Genomic DNA, 13,849 nt, shown 5'->3' on the forward strand with positions numbered 1-13,849 from the left:
AGCATTTCTGAATCATTGCAGACCAGACATAACATAAGATCAGTGATCAGAGACCTTGGTAAGACCAAGAAAAGAAAACGGAAAAGTGTCAATGACGTTTTCTAAATGTAAATGTCTAGGGAGTGCACAATGAGTTGAATTAGCGACACTGCAACATTTGATTTGCTGTCCTCATTCAAGTTTTTCTCATGTTTTCATGTCCACACATTTTTTTTTAAACTATAGTAATCCTGATCTGTAAGATAAAGGAAAGAAATACACTCTTATTGTTCTTTATTGCACCAGGCACTTCACAATAACCCGACCCTACGATTTGTACCATAAAGCCACCTAAATACTATATATTAAACATCATCCTCTTTCTGTACAATACGAAAGAAAATGAGAACCACAACTAAAAAATGGAAAGTACACATCCGAGAAAACCAACCACGTAAAACAATCAAATACAATTTTCATATTCATCACAGTATTTCATGTCCTGAAACTGCTGATCAAGACTTAGCCTCGTCATGAGACTCATTGTCCTTCCATCGCACAACCGTTCACCTTCATTAGTCGAGAATCGGGTCTTCAGTAATAACATATTCAAGAATCAATAATTTACATTAAAAATCATACAATATCTCTGCTTTTTAATCGGTTGAGCATGAGTGGTTTCCCCCGGATAAGGTTGAGTTGTGAGAGAAGAAGCTGTCTTGTGTCTTAGAAAGAGAAACAGATCCCGATGGCTGGTTATCTCTTGATTTCTCTCGGCTTCTCAGACAGATTTTCTGGCAGTCAGCACTCGTACGATGGACCCCAGACCCCCCACAGCGAAAGCCTGAGTGAGAACACAATAACACAAATAGATGTGTGAGATAAAAAACAGACTTAAGAAAAAGAAAAAGTCTCATTCATCCAACAGCGACCTTTTCGTGCCACTGGAGCAGGATGGCACTGCTGTTGTCCGAGGGCTTCTCGAAGCCTCTGTAGATGTACTTCATCAGCAGGTCCACTCCGTTCCTGTCCAGAGACTTCACGGCCGGCTCAATATCACTGCTCTTGAATGCAGTCAGCACTCGTAACACCACCGCCTGCGCCCGCTCCTGAGAGAGGAGGTGGAGGGAGCGCAACAAACAAGTGTAGGAGGCGTAAAAGACAAACACTCATCAAAAATGGATGGACTGATTAAACACTGTCCACCAAATATTGTTGGCTGTTGAAATTCCAATGCATTGAGCTCAGCCAACAGCGTTTTTGGCATTATGTTGATTACCAAAAAAATATATAATAATAGTAATTGAATTCCTCAAAACACCAAGACACTTCATGGGGGGCCAATTTGTGGAGGATTTAGAAGCAGAGATGTAAAGCTTATAATTTTACAAAAGCACAAACATCTGTATAGTATGATTAGACACATGATGACATGTCATTGCTGAGACAATCTGTTATGCATAAAAAGGGCCCTATAACAGTGTTGTTGAAGCAATGCATCAAACTGTCTGAGTAACAGAACTGGCTCTTACTTTCACTGCGGGATTCTTGGAGTTGATTGGTGGATTCCTCAAGGCGATGTGAAATGCTGTCATCATGTCCCCTGTGCATCACAGTTAGTTAAGGAAAGCTGACCGACCAGTCAGGGACTCTCAAAAACCCCAAAGAGCATTCTTTAGATGTGGGGTAAATCTTATTTTTACTTTGGAAAGTATTGGTAAAGTTTACAGAGAAGCTGGTGTTATGTAGCACGTATCTGGAATTTGTCTCACTGAGGTTTAAATCTCAGGCTTGTCATTTTTCCAGTGTTAAAAATACTTCCTCCTATATGTGGAGACAACTAAAACAAATCATTTATGGTTCTCTGAAAAGTGAAAATCGTTTCTCTGTGGCATATAAAAACAGTGTTCTGTCTAATCATCCCGAGCAGCCTGAAACAGCAACACTTTTGGGGCTTTTGTCCAACCAAGCAATGATGAGGTGGAAGTGTATGAGGTGGGAGTATATTACAGAGGGTGAGATGTCAGATTCAGACCTCATTTAAGCTCTTAGTCTAAAAGTGTGCACCAAAAATGGATCATTCCAGTCCATGACCTGATTAAATAAATGACAGTCATGCACAGTTAATGCATTCTATTAATGCACAGTTTTCATTTTCCAATGAAACTAAATCATTGCTTTCTGATTTGGCAACACTGCTGTGTCACTTAAAAACACAACCGAAGACTAAATATATCACATGTCAAAACTGCATGACCTTTTCATATTCAAGGTTATTCAAAGGTTATTATAAGGATGTAATTATAAAAACCAAAACGAAACTTAAATTTCAGTGGCAACAAAAGTAAACGATTTTTTAAGAAAGAAAAGTGCATTAAAACAATTACTAGAATATGTTTCAGTCAGTGTAGTATCGTAACAGCCCTCAAAAAATATAAATAATAAACAATTACAACAACAAGGTAACATAATTTTACTAAACTAAAGAAAGAAATTAATTATATGAAAAAAATATAATAATAATAATAATAATAATAATAAGAGTGATAACTTAGTAAAACTACTGGACAGAAAAATAAAACAGAAATAAACTAGAAAATAGAAATTAATAAAATTAAATATCCAGAATTTCAAATACTGTTAAAATATTTCATACATACGCACACACACAAACACAAATGACTAGAAAGGAAAGTAATCAGCACCACCAATAACTCCACTAAATAAAGTTACTTTAACTACAAAAACAAAACCGCAATTATTTTTTATAATCCTAAACTCCCACATCACGCATAGTGCAACTATTTGACAGCTTGACTATGATTACCGTTTACTCTACGGCTGGCTCTAATCACAGCGATGTCTATCTAGACCCCGGACAGCACTTCTGGACATCATAGCGGTGCTGGTGCCTCTGTAGGCAGCTGACTGGGCTTTGAGACACGACCTGTGCGTAAATAATGTATGAGCTACATCTAAACTGGGACAAGGTTGTTTTTGGGCGACCTTAAGAGAGATGAACTTACTCCTGACATGTTTTACAGAGAAGATGAACAGACCCGTCAGTTTGATCGATAATGACAGCAGCAGTACGTTACTGGTCTGAAGGATATTGTCTGATCAGATCGTCCACCTCGCACGCGTCCGGTCCCTGCTGCTCGGCCGCCTCGTCCTGGTCGTCCACGAATTTATTCTCGTCGTATTCGTCGATGTCGACTCCCCGGAATCGCGAGGACAGGGTGTTTTTCGCCATGAGGAGGAGTAGCAGCAGCTTCAATCAATCATGCGAGTCCGGGAATGTGCGGTACTGGGAGCGCCCTGCAGCCGCGCGGATGTGAGTGAGTGTCCGCTTCCCTCAGAGCCGAGAGCCGAGCACACGTTCATCTGTCAGCGGGAGGGTGCGGCTGTTACCTCTCCCCCAGCGAGAGCATCTCCAACATTCCTGCACCGCGGACAAATATCCCAACTGGAGCGGAAACGGAATTGCACACCATGGTTACGCTGTCACACGTTGTTTCCGGTTCCTGTGATCCAGCGATGGATCCTGCAGCTCATATATTAAATCTGGAGTCTGCAGTGTTTTGTTCCAGCTCTGCTTCAGCTTCCACACACACATCATAGTTTTCAAATAAGACTGGAGGTGTTTAATTTGGGTTGAATCTAAACTTTACAGGAATTGAGTCGGACAGCCCTGTTTTAAGGTATTCATATTCAACAACATAAACAACACCAAGATATTATTATTATTATTCGTATTAAGCAATAAATAATGTTATTTATGTAGGCTAGCTATTTAATTACAATATAATATTATCATCATAATCATAATACACATATTACTCTATGTAATACTCTTAATATCCTTTTAGTTTTTATGTAGCCTACAACTTAATAACTGTACAATATGCATTTTCTATGCAGTGGCCACTGAAATATATTATGTTATTATATTTTTTATCATATACACTACAGTACACAATGCACATTTCTAAAATATTTTATTTCCTCTTTATGAAAATATCTTTCAACTCAAAACACATTTGCATCTTTTAGATTGTAGCATAAACAACATGAAGAGAAATGTTCATTTAGGCTATGTTTTATGTGTTTGTTTATAGTCATAATACATGTTCAAATATCTTCCTTTTTTTTGGATTGTATCAATCTATGACGTCTAATAATATGAATAATTGTGCAGTATCCCTGTTCTATCCAATGGCCACAGAAATATGTTATTATACTGTATTATAATAATCATCAAAATCAGCATGTGGGATATATTTTTTGTTTTCATTTTATGTATAAACAACTCTAATAGTTTTATTAACTGCAATATGCTGTTTAAATCCAGTTGCCATTGAAATATATCATTATAAAACTTCTCAAAGTTGCAAACTGTTTATTTTCCTATATATTTCTATTAACATTTAAGCTTTAAATTAACTATCTGACAAATCTATGTGTTCCCAATTTGTTTGGAAATATAAACTCTTACAAAATCTGGATAATTTGTGACAAATACCATTTAATTAATAAAATACATTTAAGATTTAACCAGGTTTATCTTAAAGCACACTAGACAGAGTTGGAGGAACGGTTAGAAAGCTAGACTAAACATAGTCTTTATTCATCTTATATCTTTGAATTCGTTTTTTCCCCATGTTTAAAAGGGAGCTTTTCTCTGGCCAACAGCAGCCAGTGACCACTAGAGGGCAGCAGATGTTCTCATATTAATGTTATACAGTTTATCCTAGGAAATCTAACGTGTACGTATTACATTTTCACAGATGGATCAAAGATCAAACCCGAACACCATCTTGAACAAATTTGTTTTATTTGTTTACAAAATTTTCAAAACCTTTTCTTCTTTTCCATGCTATTTGACATTGTGAGACATAGCGTGATGACGCCATTCATTGCCTTATAATAAATAATTAGATTCATTAAAACAAACTTAAAACAAGCAAGTAACCTAATTTGTCAAGTAAATGGACTCTAAAAAAAGATGCTGAACTCACATGTTACTTTGATGAAATAGCTGTAGATCACTGGGAGTCAGAGACCTCTGGATTTCCACACAACCCTGCTGCTTTATAGCAATGTAATTTTCATTTAATCAGATCATCGAAGGTATTGATGAAAGACTCAAGTTGCAGACACCTTTTGTACAAGTTCAGAATCTGAATAATTCATTCAACATATTACAGCAGTAGCATATGGATATAATAAAGCAGTCTAAAAAGAATGACTGTGATTTAGAGAAATATATATCAACATTATGTTCATCCCAAAATTCTGAAAAAAGTATCAGTTTCCAGCAAAAATGTTAAGCCGTTTTCAATATTGCTATAAGATGTATCATAATAATAAAGTGTTTCTTAAGCAGAAAATCGGCTTATTAGAATGATTTTTTAAAGGATCACTGAAGACTGGAGTAATAATGCTGAAAATTCAGCTTTGACCACAGGAATAAATTACATTATAAAATATATTCTAATAGAAAACTCTTATCTTATATTTTAATAATATTTTTAAAGCATTATTGTTTTTGCTGTATTCTGATCAAATAAATGCAGGCTTGCTAAACATTAGATACTTAAAAAAAAAAATCTGACTGACGCAAAACTTTTGAACATCGTATAGTGTATAGTTTATATGATATATTATAAGGATATGTTCACAAAACAACTCATGAAACTAATATCACAGTGTCTGTAATTGACCATTTAGTCTGCTCAACACATCACTTAAATATGTCATTTAGTTTCATAATCAACAGCTGCAGAGGCATTTTTCTTTTCAGCCTTCAAAATATATATCATTATATCATTCCCCAGTGCTGAAAGACAGTCGCCAGACATGATTCTTGGATTCAGTTACAAATTTAGATGATGTTATATCAAGTCAGAGTGAGAGAGACCTAACATGCAGGGATTTTATTTTCAATGTATCATAATCTTTCTTGTCAATATCCCTTAATTGCCATTCACTGAGGAACACCAGATGGGTGTCAGGAAACCTAAAAAAGTCTATCACACTTTCTTGCTGAACCGTGGAGCCAGTGCTAAAGCAGTTCTTCTCAAAGCCATAACACATTCGAGTTGTTAAACCCAAAGTGGTCTAATGTATCAGTCTGTTCTGCTTTGATTCAATCAAAGCAGATTTTCTGTATCGGAAAGGAATGAAAGGCCCCTCTCAGACCTGATCCTGGCTTCTCCACCTGTTCACAGCTCTGTATAGCTCACACACAGCCTTAGTCTCTCGGGGCCCCTCTGGTCCCCACAAAAACATCTTGCTGGTTTTCATTTTACGAGGCTGGGACCCCCTCTCAGTGCTCATTATTTTGGGGTGGGGGCTGCCTGGCGCTCCAGCCCTTGTTTGCAGTAAGCAGGGGTTTCCTTTTATTTCTATGGAATGTTGCATGTCATTCGTGGGCTGTGTGAATCTGCTGTCATCATCACAGGCGTTTCTGCTCCTTGTTTTGGATCGGCAGGGTTCAGACGTCGTTCTGATGCGATAGCCAAATGAAGTTCCATAAAACGATGGCAGGACGCTAAGAGCGGGAGAGGGATTTCCTCGGGTCACGGGAGACGGGAACGTTAGCGCTGTAGCTGTGGCCAGATAACGTGTTTTGACCATGAGTCTGGCATCAGATGCTTTGTGTGGACTTCTGTTAGATCTGCTTCTCCTGTATATCCCATCTGTTCCTTCAGTCTTCTCTGTTATGTCATATGCTTGTTTGTCTTCTACGATATTAAAAGATTTGTCAACATCGCATTGATTTCCCGTGATTTCATGTTGTCTGTTGTCATCTGTGATGTCCTGTGGACGTTTTCCCTCAGTCGTGTCAGTCTCAAAAGTTTCCTCAAGAGTTTCTTTCTGTATGTCATTCTCCCAGGTATCTGTAATATGATATCGTATGCCATCTGTGAAATCATTCTGTCCTTCATCTTCTATTTTATTGATGGTGAGGTCTTGTTTTTGGCTCTCCGTGGTGATGTCACGCTCTCTGGGTTCCTCGGTGACGTCTTGCTTCTCGTGTACCTCTGAGCTGCTTTTGAGGAAAGCAAATTATCAACACTTGAAAGAAAAGTAGAAAACTGCTTTATTGTTTACACCACATCTTGTTTAAACTCTAAGAAAATCCCAGCCAAGTAACATGCAAGGCACGTGGACGGCGAAGTTTAAATATTTGTTCACAGGTTAAAAGACTGTTTGTCTGGAGGGCCGAGTCATTTCACAGCAGATCACTTTTGTAACTATGCGGTTTCAGATGTCCAAACAACATTACGAGAGATTACATCCTAAGGCCAAGTTAACCAGAAATCCCTTCTCGAAGGCTGCACCCTGGAGACCCATGTTCAGAGTGACGAGCTTTAATAGCCTGGAACATGAGTGAAACCTGCGAATACCAAATGTGAAATGATATTCGCAGCCCGACCTACAGCTGTATTGCAGCTGCTATGATACTGAGATACAGAAAAACCCAAATCATACATTAGACATGGGAAACTTAAGACATGGACGTGAAAATATGTTCAATTTTCTATGGTCATTTGAATAGATTGGAGAACTTATGCACTATTGGCTCTCTGAAAATGCTTTTGCATTAAATGAAGGCATAAGTAAGTCTATATACATATGTAAGTGCATATGAGTGGGCCCCCTCTCCCTTGGCTGAATGAATAGCCTATATCATACAAAAGACCTTAGTGGGACCCCCTCACCCCCTCGGGGCTGAGACAATGTTCCTACCTTGACTACGGCCTGCAGCTCAGTAATATCTGTTGGGAGCCGTTGTTGAGTTAAATTGACTTCATCTGTGAGCATCAGGTTAATGCCATTCCTAGCATGAGTTCCTCTGTTGTGAGTTTCCATGGAAGGGAGAACTTCACACTGTCGCCAGCCGAATGCCAGACACTAACCACACAGCTCACAATGACACTCAATACTGCCTCAGTGCCACAGAGGACTCATGATATCACTCATGGATCCTCATTAACTGCTCAAAGGGGATGGATGAATGAGTCCATTATTTTTGGCATTTGAAAATGCTAGCCATCTATTTCGTTTCATGTAGTTTTTATTGTACAAGGGCTCTTTGCCCTCGACATGTTCTCACCCCTGGGGAATCCAAAACTGCTGCATGTTTAAGTGACATGCTGTCAATGGAGTGCCGCAGCCTTCAGGGATGGTTTTATTATAGTACAAGTGTAGTAACCATGTTTTTTGGCATACTGATTACCATCTGTGTAACCACATTTTACTACAAATGCATGGTTAAATTATGGTTAGTGTAGCAAAACCATGGTTAATTTGTGGCTACCATATTTTAACTGTAACCATGTTTATTGTTTTGTTTTTTTCACATTAGCCGCTACTCATTAGAAGCCGCTTTTTAAATACAAGTAGGATTTAGAAATATAAAACAAATATCTTGAGCATTTATTAACCAGAGACCTTATTTCAAGGGATAGTTCACCCAAAGATGAACATTTCCCCATGATTTAGGTTCCTCAAGCCTTGAATCCTATGTTTATGACTTCAGGAGTATATTCTTTCAGACGAATACAATCGGAGTTAAATTAAAAATGTCCTGGCTCTTTCAAGCTTAATAATGGCAGCTAATGGGTGATGATATTCAATAGTCTGATATAAGTCCAAAAAATGCTCCACATGGGTTAATAAAGGCCTTCTGAAGTGAAGCAATGCATATGTGTAAGAAAAACGTTAAAGCCACTAGTGTTCTTATTTGCATTGCAATGAGATATCAATGCGTTCACGGAGCAGGAAGATGCTTTCATGCCGACATACTGAGGTGTTTTTTATATGACAGGGTTGTTGACCTTGGTTAAAGTTATAGTATAAAGTAAGTGAAGCGTTCTGAAAGCGATGCCAGTTGTCCGTTACATTATGTGCTTGATCAAACCCTCTTTTAAAGTTTAAGGCCAGGCTCTGTTTTAAAAATGGTCTACTGGTTATGTTTTAGTTTTACCTGTTTTCCTGTCCCGGTGTATCTTCTCCCTGCTCCTGCGGCTGATATGATGAAGGCAGGTAGAGATGTAGTAATGGGGTCAGATTGGGACGCTCATCTTCATTAAAATGCTGAGGTTGTTCATCTTTTCTTCTCCAGATAATCTCGCACATGGGAGTTTCTCGATAAAGAATGACATGAGACTTAGTGTGTGACGAATGGACGGTGAAAATGGTCTTTAAATTTGCTGCTCATGTTTTGTGTCTTGTAAGCATTTGACAATATTTACTCTGAGAAGGAGAACATAGCAACAACGCTCTTCCGCTAGTTTACAGCATTGATCATAAGACCTTCGAGATGACGTAAACAGTTTACTCATGTTAACTGGTCAGTTACAGTCGTCTCAGACGCATGCCATAACAAAACTCTCAGTGTGCCTTTGCTCACAGAATAGCTGTGGAATCTCAGGAGAAATACATTTCTGTAGGAGTTTTGGGAACGTTAGCTTCAGTTTTTTTGTCAAATATTTAATTGGGTTTATTTTACATGGAAGAGGATTTCGATTTTTTAAGTAAAATGCACATTTCCTGAATTAAGAGGTCAAATCAATAGAGTATTTTAACATATCCAAACAAGCTTTCTTTCTTTAGTGAAATGCATAAGGAGATGTTTGGAAATTCTGGCCTTTCAAGATGTATGAGTTTGCTTCTTCATCAGAACAAATTTGGAGAAATGTAGCATTACATTACTTACTCACCAGTGGATCCTCTGCAGTGAATGGGTGCCGTCAGAATGAGAGTCCAAACAGCTTATTAAAACATCACAACAATCCACCCATTAACAGCAGAGGATCCTTTGGTGAGCAAGTGATATAATGCTGATTTTTTTCCAAATATGTTCAGAAGAGATGAACAAAGATACAGAGAGACACCGTGAAGTGTTTCATGGTGGTACCTGGTGTGCGTAGTGCTCGGCGTCCCGTCTGATTATCCAGTGGGACAGTGGAAGGCCGCTGGCTTGAATCCAGCGGGACTCTGTGTCTGTGTGTACTGCTTCTCGCTCGCTCTCTCTCCTCAGTTCTTTTTATCACAGTGAATGCATCCCATACCTTCAGCTCACCCTCTGTTTCGACACAGTCTCTACTGTACTTCTGTCCTCCTGCAGAGATGGAATGAGCTCGGTCTCTCTCGTCTTTATGGGCTGGTGATGTGGAGCAGTTGGAGGGTCGTGGTGACAGGACGCATCTCACTCCACATGCTGTAAGGGCATGAACCGAGATCTTGATTAATAGGGTTTAAACAGCTTTAACTGCACCCTTGCAAACAACACACATGTATTAACTGCTAAGTAGCTGAATAATAAGCAAGATATTGTAGAGTTGTATGGTCATTATTGCAAAATAAACATTTAATATTATCATCTTTAGTGGTTCATCGGCTATCTGTTTATTATCTCTTGCATAATAAGTAAGGTAAATTGGAAGATGGGCGTTGAAATAAATATAATGGAAACATCTAAAAATAAACCAAGGTTTTAAGCACATTTTAAACCATATTTTAAACCAAATTATAATTTGTTAATTAAGGACTCTGTAAATAATATAATACACAAAAACCCATAACATTTTTAAATATATTTTTAATCATTTGCTTAACCTTTTGCATAAATTTTAGACAAGCATTGACAAACAGTTACCTATGAGCAGAGCTTTTTTGGCTGTGAATGATTTCCTGGGGTTTTTTTCAGAGAGGTTTCTTGAGTCTCTAAGGGACCTCCCCTGAAGCATGCTGCTGCTATAGGCACCAGTGTTTGGAGAAGATGATCCATGTTGATGCATTGGAAATGTTTTAGGAGGTGTGACCCCTCTCTGGTTTGTGACTTGGAGCTGTAGTCTTTGGTTCATTATGGAGTTCCACGCCATCGATCCTGCTGTTCTGACGGGTCCTGTGTGGCCTCTGAAGCATCTCACGGGGCAGAAATGCATCGTATGGCTGTGCCCATCTTGTTCCCGGGTCAACATGAGGCACCAGTGATCACCTACAAGTTACACCCAAGAAGAAAGCACAACAGAGAAAACAGTAAATGATGAACATAATTACCTATTAAGTTATGTATTACCTTTTGAACTGTGTACTGAAACTTGCAATGCCTTTAGGGACATAATTATATAAAAGGGTGTTTTAGACTTCCAAAAATATGTTCTGGTCAAACTCAACTTTATCAATGATGACTTGATTATTTACACAATAGAAAGAAAATGAACATGATGCAATCTAACGAGATGAAAATAAAGAGCTGCATGTACCCATAGATATTTTTTAACTATACTTTTATAATTTTATAATTATCTAGTTCTAATGGACCGTATGGAGTGTCTAAATGGACACAACTTTTCCATTCCAACGAGAAAATGTGCAAACACGCAACCATTGATGCAAACAATATGAGATGATAGGAAAAATGTAATTACAGTGCTTTTGTGTTTGCTTGTAACTTTGCATTTACTGATTAAATCTGTGCTCACTTCTCAAATGTTTGGTTCTCTCTCAAAAATATAAGGTGAGATGGAAGGAAGAGCTATATTTCAATGCTTTTCTGTATGTTTCTTGCATTAATTCAGAACTTTTATGGGAAAACGTTAAAGCTTTACAAGTGAATGGATAGAAAATAAAAATATGGAGAATATGCTGTAATCACCTGTAATATATAGCTTTTTTCATGTTAGACATTAGTGCAGCACACGGGGACATGGCAAAAAAGACATTTGATAATACTTAATTGTTGTATTTTAATATAAAAATAACTACATTTACATTAGTCATTTAGCAGACGCTGGTTTCCATATTAAAAATTGTGGGTTGAATATTTTATCTTATATACTAAGACATAAAACAGGGTAATGAAAGTGTAGAATGAGGAATGGATTATCTGTCAGTCAGTGCCAGTATGACTCATTTCAGGAATGTAAGTCACAGCTGCATCTGCTGCCTGCACGTAACCCATGTGTTCTCTGCGCCCAACCCTCTCGCTCAGCATTTTGATGTTTTATGATATTGGACAGTCAGTTAATCTATAATCCCATGATCAAAAGGCTTCTGGCATGTGGAATGTGAGGTCAACAGTAACACCAAATAAGGGCATCATCATTAGTCTATAATTGTCTTATAAAGGTTGTGAAGGTTTTATTTTTCGCTTTGTGTTTTCTCCAATGTTGCAGCAAGACATTCAGACAAGCTTTAGGCAATAAATTATAGTTTTATTCATTATATTGTGAACAGTATAAGGTGCAATTGTGTTATACAACTGTATGTCCAAACCAACAGATGTTGAGCAGCTTTTTATGTTTTGCATGCATTAATATGCTTAAAACATGCTGTCTAAATGTTTATCTTGCATTGATACTAGAAAATTCAGAGCATTTTCTTGTAAAATAATGCACTTCAAGTGTGAGTTGAATTTATTGTTTTCGGACACTGCTATTTGCAATGCATGAAAATGTATTAAAGTTTAAATGCATATTGCTGTAAATGCAGTTACTTGAACTTCAGAGTGCTTTTGATCCATGTAAACATAAGAAGGACTTAAATACATATTTATATGTAATTTCATAATTACTTCTATTGTCATTCAAAAACTGTTTGGTTGTACTGAGGACTGACAAGCATTTAAATTAAACTAAAATATACTTTTATTTCTATTGAAAATGGTATGTCATGTATATGCATATATTTGCATATTTGTAATAAGGAAGTTGCGATTTGGTACATTTAAAATATATTGATTTTAATGTAATATTGCACAGTTCAACTGATAATCAAGTACTCGCACATCAAAATAAGTGTACTTTAAAGCACAACAAAATATTATTGAAACAATGGTTTAAATTGTACTTAGAAATGTAGAAATTTTAATTTGGTATTATTAAAAAAAAATGCTTAAGTGCATTCAAAAGATAGTTAATCCAATATAGGTGACTTTGTTTCTTCAGTAGAACCAAACAATGATTTTTAATTCAAACCGTTGCAGTCTGTCAGTCTTATAATGGAATCACGGCTTTGCGAGTCAAAAAAAATCGTCACCTATCTCTCCAATGTACCATTGAGACTCCTAATTGAGATTGTAGATAGAGTGTCAGTGGTAGAAAATGAAATAAATACTGTTCAGTTTCTTGCACAGACTGATCATTTTGTGTTTTTACACATCAGTGTGTCATCACGAACCGCATTGTTTATGTATGTTTTTAATTAAGCGTGCTTCTTAATTAAAAGGGTTTATCTGAAATCATCTCGTGACATGCAAGCAGAAGCAAGGTTTGACAAAGTTTATTGTCTGTGAACAAGCAAAAATAGATGGGGAAGGGCCCTCACGACACCATTCCCATGCTCCCACAAACACACAACATCTGTAAATCCTTAAATGATCCACCAACAAAAGAGATACATACATTCTCTTTCATGTGGCCCAACCCTGAAAAGGGATTGTTCATGAAAGCCCCTCTTTGGTTCCTTTGAGAAACAGGGAAAGACGATTTCCTTACAAGCTTCAATCTCTTTTTTCAAGGAGGTTGCTTTCTTACCTGCCTGTAAAGTTTAGGTCCAAAATGATTCTTCTGCTTTCACTCAGTCTTTCAAGCTCCAGTTCGAAAGTCTGTTTGTTGAAGGTTTGACCATCTTTGGAGTTTCCTAGGGAACTTGCAGCTTTGTGCTTTGTTTAGAGTCATGTGGCAAAGGTGAATGAGCAAACCTATTATGTAGTCAATGGATACAACAACAAAACCTCGTATGAGCTCCATGTAATTATGTGTTTCAGTGTTAAACCAGGGCACCGGTTCCAATAAGACTGCTCAGCGTTTCCATGATTTCTTTTCTGATTTCATACTTGACAAATGTGTTGACA

General features: G+C 37.5%; 2 protein-coding genes across 2 annotated transcripts; both read right to left on the reverse strand.

The window, feature by feature from the left end:
* Positions 1-256: 256 nt before the first annotated feature.
* arpc5la (actin related protein 2/3 complex, subunit 5-like, a) lies at positions 257-3,487 on the reverse strand. Its single transcript, XM_026244174.1, has 4 exons — positions 3,093-3,487; positions 1,512-1,584; positions 912-1,088; positions 257-823 (listed from the first exon to the last, which is right to left on the reverse strand). The coding sequence occupies exons 1-4, from the start codon at positions 3,230-3,232 to the stop codon at positions 761-763; spliced, it is 453 nt and encodes a 150-aa protein (XP_026099959.1). The 5' UTR covers positions 3,233-3,487; the 3' UTR covers positions 257-760.
* Positions 3,488-6,132: 2,645 nt separating this feature from the next.
* LOC113070751 (uncharacterized) lies at positions 6,133-13,609 on the reverse strand. Its single transcript, XM_026244175.1, has 5 exons — positions 13,530-13,609; positions 10,649-10,990; positions 9,908-10,210; positions 8,975-9,134; positions 6,133-7,033 (listed from the first exon to the last, which is right to left on the reverse strand). Exons 2-5 carry the CDS (start codon positions 10,971-10,973, stop codon positions 6,175-6,177), a joined length of 1,647 nt encoding a protein of 548 aa, XP_026099960.1. The 5' UTR covers positions 10,974-10,990; positions 13,530-13,609; the 3' UTR covers positions 6,133-6,174.
* Between the last annotated feature and the right edge of the window lie 240 nt (positions 13,610-13,849).

This window comes from Carassius auratus, unplaced genomic scaffold (genome assembly GCF_003368295.1).
Source record: "Carassius auratus strain Wakin unplaced genomic scaffold, ASM336829v1 scaf_tig00005214, whole genome shotgun sequence".
In the NCBI taxonomy this organism is placed as follows: domain Eukaryota; kingdom Metazoa; phylum Chordata; class Actinopteri; order Cypriniformes; family Cyprinidae; genus Carassius; species Carassius auratus.

Excerpts from the sequence above, each read along its gene's own strand:
- arpc5la (XM_026244174.1), bottom strand. The coding sequence starts at position 3,232 with ATGGCGAAAAACACCCTGTCCTCGCGATTCCGGGGAGTCGACATCGAC. Across the intron at positions 1,585-3,092 it reads GTGGACGATCTGATCAGACA|AGGGGACATGATGACAGCAT; the intron begins ATATCCTTCAGA and ends ACTGTGATGCAC. Across the intron at positions 1,089-1,511 it reads CCAAGAATCCCGCAGTGAAA|GAGCGGGCGCAGGCGGTGGT; the intron begins GTAAGAGCCAGT and ends CTCCTCTCTCAG.
- LOC113070751 (XM_026244175.1), bottom strand. The coding sequence starts at position 10,973 with ATGTTGACCCGGGAACAAGATGGGCACAGCCATACGATGCATTTCTGC. Across the intron at positions 10,211-10,648 it reads CAAAAAAGCTCTGCTCATAG|CATGTGGAGTGAGATGCGTC; the intron begins GTAACTGTTTGT and ends ATGCCCTTACAG. Across the intron at positions 9,135-9,907 it reads CCGAGCACTACGCACACCAG|AAACTCCCATGTGCGAGATT; the intron begins GTACCACCATGA and ends TTCTTTATCGAG.